The sequence below is a fragment of the Populus euphratica genome, unplaced genomic scaffold, assembly GCF_000495115.2.
Source record: "Populus euphratica unplaced genomic scaffold, PopEup_1.0 scaffold1.1, whole genome shotgun sequence".
In the NCBI taxonomy this organism is placed as follows: domain Eukaryota; kingdom Viridiplantae; phylum Streptophyta; class Magnoliopsida; order Malpighiales; family Salicaceae; genus Populus; species Populus euphratica.
The window spans coordinates 468,479-477,387 of NW_011499845.1; the positions used below are offsets into that span (position 1 = coordinate 468,479).

Consider the following 8,909-nt stretch of genomic DNA (forward strand, 5'->3'; position numbering starts at 1 on the left):
TTATTTTAATTCCCTTCCCTACACATCTGATAACCTCAAAACTTCCAGTTCTTCGATTTTGGATTTTTTTTCTATATAATTCCTAGTTTGTAGATTGAAGATTGAAATCGATGCAATTTTGCAGATCTTTTTCTAGGTTTTTTTTTTTTTTTTTTTTTAAGGAGCAGTCTTTGGCTTTTTATTCAATACATGTTTGATATGTGCATTTATATTCATCACGTCCGACAAATATTAAATGTACTAGATGAGATTGTCACTTCGAAAAGGCAGGAATGACACGTCCACTGATATACATGTAACTCAACATATTGTTTTCAGTTATTATTTTCGGAGAATATTAAAAAATTTCAATTTAATATTTTTAAAAAACATCTTAATAAAATTTTGTCAAACATCTTCTAAATTCTCAATTTATTTATTGTCCCAATTGCATCCTTAACATTTTAATCAATCGGTTTTAATTGATATATAATTCTCAAATTGTCATATGAAACCCATGAATTTTTTTTTCACATGGAATTAAAAATAATTTATGATTTCACTACATTATTTGATGAATTCGAATTGAAACTGAATCACTTAAATTTTTTTATAAGATTTATTTTGTTAAATGATGAAAAACATAATAATAAATAATTAATATTTTCTAGAAAAAATAAATAAATTTAGTTTAAATTAATTACATAATAATTACATAAATTAAAGTTAACTGGATATGATTGAGAATATATTGATATTATATGTCATTGCGATTAAGTACTTGAACTTGTGGAGTCTAATATTTTTAAAAATATTTTTTATTTAAAAATATATCAAGATATTTTTTTATTTTTAACATTATTAATTTATATTTTTTCAATTAAAATACTTTTAAAAATGTATAAAAAACAGAATTTACTCCACTTCCAACACTCACTTTTATAAAACCTATGTTGTGTTTATTTTTATAGTTAAATTGTGTTTTTTTTATCATTTTCATACGTAAAAAGAAAAATTACTGCAATTTTAAACACGGTACTGATCCAGGTTCCACCTGATTCTTAGGATGTTTTTAAGGTGTGCCCTGCCAACCCACCCTGCAATCATTACACTGCAGCTAAAGAGGTAATTATTTACGACAACAAGAAGGCACAATAAGTTAATTACATCATATTAAATAAAAAATATACTGAATTTAAAGGATAAATTGTGCAATTGGCAAAAAAAAAACAGTGAATTAGCATAAAAGCAAAAAAATTAGAAGAAATAATATATTTTTTGAATGTCATGTTAAATGATAATATTTTATCAATGTCATGATTTAAAATTAAATATTATATTTTTAAAGTACAACATCAATTAAATTTTTTGATAGGTCAATCAATCATTTCATGATAACAGATCGATTATTTGACACTAAAATTCAAAAGAAAACTAATATATAAATATTAATTTTTTAAATTTTAATTGGAGTTTATTGTTTAATTTACAAGTTAAACAAATACATAAATTTTAACTCATCTAAAAAAATTAATAAAATTATAATTTTTATTAAATTAATAATTTATATAACTGGATTAAGCAAGTGATATGCTAAGTCAAATAATTGATGATGAGGCTATTATCACATCTAAATCTAATAAAAAATATTTTTTATATGAGATTTATTATTTATTTTATTAATCTTACATATATAATTTGTAAAGTTCATAACAAATAATTATTTTTAATTTTATATATGATATACTTAAATTATTATTTAATAACAAACTACCACCATTATCATCATTTAAATAAAAGCATAACCATTCCTGTAACAAAAGTTAGACCTTGTTTGACTACACAATTGAGGCTTTTTTTTTAAATATATTTTTTATGTGTTTTTTGAATTATATATATATGCTGTTATTAAAAATAATTTTTAAAAAATTAAAAAAATTATTTTAAAATATTTTAAAATAAAAAAATATTTATAAAAATAATAATTACCACAATATTAAGCAGTATTTTTATGTAGCATAAATACTACTAGAAAATCAAGTAACCTATACACTCATAGAGTGTGTTTTGTATGGTGATAATGATTATTTTTTATAGTATTTTATACTTAAAACTATGTATAGATAATATTTTTAGTTTTTTTAATATCAATATTTCAAAACAAAACAAAAATATTTATAAAAAATATAAAAAAATTCAAAATTTTCCAAACACACTTGTACAAAAAAACAAAATCCAATCATCATGATTCATGACACACCTATTACTCCACTGGTCTACCCCTTGGTTTTTTTAAGTGTATCTGGTATTGTGATAATTTTCATAGTTATAATTTAAAAAAATATTTTATAAAATATATTTTTAGTTGATGCTAGTTTGAAAAAATATATATTTAGTTAAAATTATGATTGAAATTAAGATTAAATAAAAAATAGTTTAACGTGTCTGATTAAGAATATTTTTGAAATTGAAATTATACAATAATTATAAAATATATATATTAATATTCATGATTTTTAATTAAAATATTGTTAATTTAACTACTGCTATTATATCATGAAATAAATAATAATAATTTATATAAAATACTTTTTATTATTTCATTAAACTATTTACAATTTCATTACGTATGAGTGTGCAATAATATCAAGTAAAATATCATCAGAAATAAAATTAAAATTACGATTAAAGTTTACAAATATAATCATGTAATGCTATTAAATAATATTAAACAATAATTTTTCAAATAAAATATAACACCTGAAAAATTTTATTAAATCTTTTTATTTTATTAGATTAAACCTAATTCAATACATTTATATTTAAACCAAAACCTATTTGATATATAAATAGTGCAGGCACCCTTTACTATTCACGTGATGACTAAAGAGTAAATTAATTCATTTTTATTGTTTATACGAAGAGTGAATTAATTTTTTTCCATACAGTCTAGAGTTAATTCAGTCATTACCATCCCACTGTTTACATCAACAGTGGAGAGTTAACTATTATTTATAAATTGTGCTTTTAATAAAACTTGGATATAATCATAATTTATGATGAGTTCTAGTAAAACAAAACTCTGTTTCAACTTAACCAAAAATTAATATTTATGGTTGACTCCTGGCACGAGCCATGCCAAACAATCACTTCTCTCTCATTTCACTATAAACTTGAAGTAGTGTTCAGAATTACGGTAACATTTATTTTTTATTTAAAATATATTAAAATATTTTTTTAAAAAAATTTATTTCAATACCATGAAATCACAATTATAATATTTTTTTTTTAAAATTTGAATTTTAGCCTGCAGCCGCTATCCCAAACTCCGGAGAAATCATCACTAACGCTTCTGTTTGCAATCTGTACGTGTCTGTAATATTCCCAAACTCGGGGTTGTTTCAGCTTCAACTTGGACTGGATGAGAGTTATTTGTTGCTCGTGGAAAAGAGAAATGGTCAGTCTATTATCGGGGAGGCATTTACACATTGAGGTGAAGTTTCAATATTGAGATTCTGTAGGGGTTGTTTTTGTGAATTGATGGAGACCCAGATGCAGTCGTCTATTATTTCTTGAAGAACAGGACTCTCTTTTTTCACCGTAGTTTGGTAGAATGTAATGAAATGAAAGAAGGAGATGACTTTGTTCTACCCAAATGCATTTTTGTACAAGTGATGTTGGATTTGATTCTTCAATCTAGCTATTTTATGCTGAATGTAGTGCTAATAATGTACGATTAGACACCTCTTTTTCTAACTAGTTATGTTTTTGTTCCAGTGACGTTCAAATTCTCCTTGTTGTTGCTGGAAAATACGCTGTATGGTGCATTGCGAGGGTTGGAGGTATCTGTGATTACATTTGAAGTGTATACTAAAGTTTTCACATGCATATAATGGTGGCCTGTCAGAATTTTGCTTTTGATCATATGTTGGATGGCGCTTCCTAGTTGATCAGAGAGAGAGAGAGAATGGAGATGCAGCGGGGGTGGGGATGGGGGGCAAGGAGGTAGAGAATAGCTACATTTTCACTTAAAATCGCCCACACATGAAGTAAATGCATGGTCATTAACGATAAATACCGTAAGTGCGGAGAGAAACAGGTCAAATTCTCTGTTAACTCCCTTGTTGTGCTCAATATGACCTCGGAAAATCTCTTTGCCATTGAGTGAAAAAATCTTGTATTAAATTAGTGCCATCTCGAGCTCCTCTTTATTGCGTGGCTTCCATGAAGCTGCGTGCTTGTGATTTGACTTTGACTGAGTGTATGAATTGTGTCTACCTTCTAAATATTTAACTAACTGCTAGAAAAGAATGATGTGCATATGAGTGGTTGGAGTTGAGTACGCTAACCCTCCCTTCTATTTTCTCTGCTGTGATCTTTCAGAAGTTCAGCCAACTCTGTGCATCTGATTATGAGACCAAAACAGTTCAAATATACAAAGCCCCATGGTACAATAATGTAGACAAACCGAGATTTGCATGTCGTGGGCTCTTGCCTGTTGAGAATTATTTCTTTTGTTGAGGGAGATAGCAAACTGCAATTTTCACTGCAATTTCTTTCCTATCTTAATTTTTCAATTAAAATGCTGCTCAGTTCCCTTCTTAAGTACACTCTTGCAGAGACGTCAAGGCACTATCTGCCAATTAATGTCATAAAGCAGATAAATGAATCAATGTCATATGCTAAACTTGTAAGTAATGTTGTACGGGAGCTTTTCTCCTTTCATTATTTTATCGTTATCTGATATTGGATATTACATTCAGTAGAATGTCCTCCACTGGCACATCATAGATGAACAGTCATTTCCTTTAGAAGTACCGTCCTTTCCAAATTTGGGGAAAGGTTCATATACAAAATGGGAACGATACACAGTTGAGGATGCATATGAAATTGTGAAGTAAGATTTCTATTACCCATTCAATAACTTCCTTATTTAAATAGTATTCCTATAGCTTATTCAGCAGAACATTGACAGTGAGTCAATAAATAAGAAACGATCAATGATGGTGAGGGAATCAACTGTTAGAAGGATGGACTCGATAGAATGAATGTTTCAAGAAGTGAACTAGACTTTTATATGACTAAAAATTATCATTTTGAACAAAATAATGCCTATTTATCTTTTTTCCTTTTGAATAAAAAAAACTTCGCAGCCTATGTTAGTATCTTCATCATGTCTATTGAATGTTATGCTCTACTTAACCTGCCTGGCTAACATTTTTTTTTCTTTTTGGTGTTTCCATTGAATAACATGAAGCTTTGCAAAATGAGAGGTGGTCCCATCCTTTTATTTGTCAAAACTTTAGAAAGAAAAAATTTAGATCATGTTTCTAAATGAACAGTTTTTTTCCTTTTGTTATTATAATTAATTTGAGTGACCATAGCTTGAGAGTGTTGTGCACAAGATGATATCTCTCAACTCATTGCCATTAAGTTTCTTCTTCAAAAACCTGTTCATTACCAATATAATCACTTATATCTGCTTTAGAAATCAGGAAAGCTTGGCTTCTAACTGCTTGCACTATGTGTGTGTCTGTATTTTCATGCTTATAATATTTAGTCACACTAAATGGTTCAATATCTGACAGATTGCTGGATCTCTGCATCGCATGTGAAGCAATGGTACGTTCTTGAACTCATTTGCTTTATCATTTTCTTCACCTTATTAGTTGATATGTGATGATGCATATTTCCAAACTAGCCTGCTCCAAAAATTTAGCTTTTAAATATATCTCACTAGAGTATAGGTTGAAGGACATGGGTAAAAACATGGCCTTTAAAATTTACCTTAAAGGTGACATTGTTTGACCATTCTCATGTGAAGTTATTAGTTTAAATCTCTGATGCAAGCACGTACTAGTGCTCTTGTGTAGGAAGTTCTTAGGCAAAAATATTTGTTTTGCCTACGTCTTGTTCTTGGAGAAGTCCAATACCATCTCTATGGCTTATCGTTTTAGGTTTTCACATAAGAAATAAATCTCATATAAGTTTATGAAATTAGACACGTCAAATGACGGGAGTTCCAAATGATCAGTTGAACTCCAATACAGCTAGTCCTGGATTGTAGTTTTCTACTACAAGAAAAAGGATCTCATAAAAGATGGGCGTGTTCTGGAAATTGGTTGGGCGGGATGTTTAATCACGTCCTCCTGGCTTTTATAGAATTTTTGTTTCCAGCATCTAGCGTTTTCTTTGCCCTGTTCGATAACCATTTATTGCAGAAACTTGAAAGTTGCAGGGTCCTAAGTTCAACTAATTTGCATGGAAGGTGAAAATATTAAACTAAGTGGTTCGCTCTGCTCAGTATTTTGATGCTTTTAATAAAAATTATGTTGTGTAACTGTATCCTATTAATGTACTTTGGTGCGTACTTAGTATTTGGGTGATCTTAGATCGTAATAGATCATGGTTGCCATGCTTGCAAATGGGAATCGGGGAATTGCCAAAGTGCCAGGTATTTGTGGGTGAAAAAAGGTGCCTGGTATTGAGGCAGGGTACCTGCTGGTTAATTTGCATAATATCCTATCTTGGATTCAATAAGAACTGTTTGAATCCACATCATATAAAATTATACCAGCACTCAGAATTGGTTTTCCTCTTGGATTTTCTTTCTATGGACCTATCATGACAAGATGACCTGTTGAAACAGATTTCTTATCCATGTTATTTGTTCCCCAAATTAGAGATATTGAGTGCTAGACATTTGACAGATCTTTATTTCATTTTCTCAGGGAAGAAACATTCAATACATTTGCATCAAACCTTAATCCAAGGACTATAGTGCATAAGTGATGCGTTTTTGTTTCCACTTTCTTCCATTCTAATATCATGCCAAGATAACAATAGCTTCTCTTTCAGGTGCTGCGGGCTGGGTGGTTGGGTCTGTGCAAAGGCTGTTGCAAAAGGTTTCAGATGCGTCTTCAGCAATCAGGGTTTTTGGTATCTGGACCATCTAGATGCCCCTTGGGATGATTTTTACAAAGCTGAACTACTTGAAGGAATAAATGATACTTCTCTGCAAGAGCTCGTGATTGGAGGAGAAGTTTGCATGTGGGCAGAGAGCTGATGCTTCAGTTGTTCACCAAACAATATGGCCTTGAGCACCAGCAGGTACACCTATAGTCAAATGCGTCATCGTCAAGAGTGATGTTAAAAAAATGAAGTCTAATATGGAGTTTTTCAACATATTTTCAGGAACCTCTGATTAAGTTGCTGAGAATTCAGCCTGCTTCTAAAATTTACAATAGATGTCTTCTCATCCATGTGAAAGAATAGGAGGTGCAAACTTTGTCAACTGAAAAGCCTTTTCCCTTCTACTAAGGGCACATTAAAATGGATGGCTACTTCAGAGTTTTAATAAATTAGTGATTTTTTGGAGATGATCTACAGTTTTGCGGATGATTGAATCAATTCATTGTGGTAACATGCAGTTTTTTACATTAGTTAGTGGTTTGTGTTTGAAAGTAAGCCTTAATTCCTTGCTTGTACTAAATCAGTTTTGTTATGTTTGGATGATCTGTAACAACGTCAGTGTGTGTGTGCAAGAGAGAAATGACCTGGTTGTGCATGGATTTGAATGATAATCTTACATAAGTATTTCCTTGTATACTTGTTTTTGGCTCTTACACATGGTGTTGTCGTCCATTCTATGTTATTTATAGAGCGCGTGGGGAGCAAGAGTAATTTACCATTTCTACTTATGAATTTGATCCATTTCCTGCTGTTTTATATTCAGGTTCCTGAGCATGTCAATCTGAAGCCAATAAGCTCCCTCGGATATCTATACATCTTCAACAGTGATTGGTTTTCCTCCAGATATTGCCCACATTGTGCATGGCCTTTTACAGGGACAGCACGTCCCTTCTGCAACCGGCTTTTCAGAATTGTGGGTATGTCGTACGCAATTGATTTCTTTATTCCTGGATCAAGTTTTCATATGAATGGAAAATATTTTTCTTATGATTCCCGCATACAAAGCTTCCAGAAATTTCAGTTGTCTGGAATAGGTCTGAGCGACAGCAAGCAAAGTCTTTCTGTCATTGTCAGCAAAAAAGAAAAATGAAGAGAAACTTTGAAAATAATTACTATCAAATAGTATGGTCAATTGAATTATTAGCTAACTGGTCAAATGCTCCATAAAAATTGAAAAATAGCAACAACTCCTTTGAAAAAATGAACGGTCTCCGTTATTCAACGTGATATTGATTCTTAGTTTGAAATCCACACGGTGGCATCAACTTCTTCCTTGCATGCTGTCAACCATGGCTCTGATACTGTGAGGTCATCCAACCTCTGAAGTAAAACCCAAGTTTCTGGATTCCCCTCCTAGGTTAGAAATCAAAGTCTAACTGTGGTCTTGCTCGAGGAGAACAACTTGATTCAACAAAACAAGAAGTCATGGATGCGAAGCATCACTGTTGCCTGAACTGAACCACTGGGCCTGAGCTTTTCATCTTTATCCATGTGCAACAACCATCTTCCTTGCTCCACAGGGTAATGAAATGAAACCTCGAAAGTTGTCATGATATTGTAACAGGACTCCTGGGTCCTACCATTTTGTTGTATGATGATTTCGGATAAATTGTATAATTATCATTCAAAATATAATTAAATGTGGAAGGAGCACATATGAAATTCTTTTGGGTGAAATAATATAGTTTGAGGTTTTCGTATTTCATTAAAATAACATCTTATTCAATATCACGGTTTAGAATTGTGATATTTTCAAGAAAGTTGTTTTGAAAAACATCTTGATTTTTGATAAAACAGTTTGATGGTAGCAAAAATAGTTGTTTTGGGTGATTTTCATGTTTTAAGTTAGAAAAAATTCTTAAAATCATAACTTTTACTAATTTAAAATTTATTTATTTTATGACTTTAGAGAGTTAAAAAAATTTACAATTTTATTGTAATTTGAACAGTTTCCCTAC

At 30.5% G+C, this 8,909-nt stretch overlaps 1 protein-coding gene across 1 annotated transcript in view; it reads left to right on the plus strand.

The window, feature by feature from the left end:
- Positions 1 to 244: 244 nt before the first annotated feature.
- The window catches only part of LOC105127845 (uncharacterized), a 10,098-nt gene continuing 1,433 nt past the window's right edge, over positions 245 to 8,909 (plus strand). The window contains exons 1-11 of the mRNA XM_011029296.1: positions 245 to 295; positions 3,286 to 3,467; positions 3,785 to 3,821; positions 4,363 to 4,476; positions 4,601 to 4,669; positions 4,746 to 4,876; positions 5,568 to 5,601; positions 6,382 to 6,433; positions 6,838 to 6,918; positions 7,004 to 7,089; positions 7,715 to 7,868. Coding sequence (XP_011027598.1) covers positions 245 to 295; positions 3,286 to 3,467; positions 3,785 to 3,821; positions 4,363 to 4,476; positions 4,601 to 4,669; positions 4,746 to 4,876; positions 5,568 to 5,601; positions 6,382 to 6,433; positions 6,838 to 6,918; positions 7,004 to 7,089; positions 7,715 to 7,868 — 991 coding nt within the window. The remainder of the gene's footprint in view (positions 296 to 3,285; positions 3,468 to 3,784; positions 3,822 to 4,362; positions 4,477 to 4,600; positions 4,670 to 4,745; positions 4,877 to 5,567; positions 5,602 to 6,381; positions 6,434 to 6,837; positions 6,919 to 7,003; positions 7,090 to 7,714; positions 7,869 to 8,909) is intronic.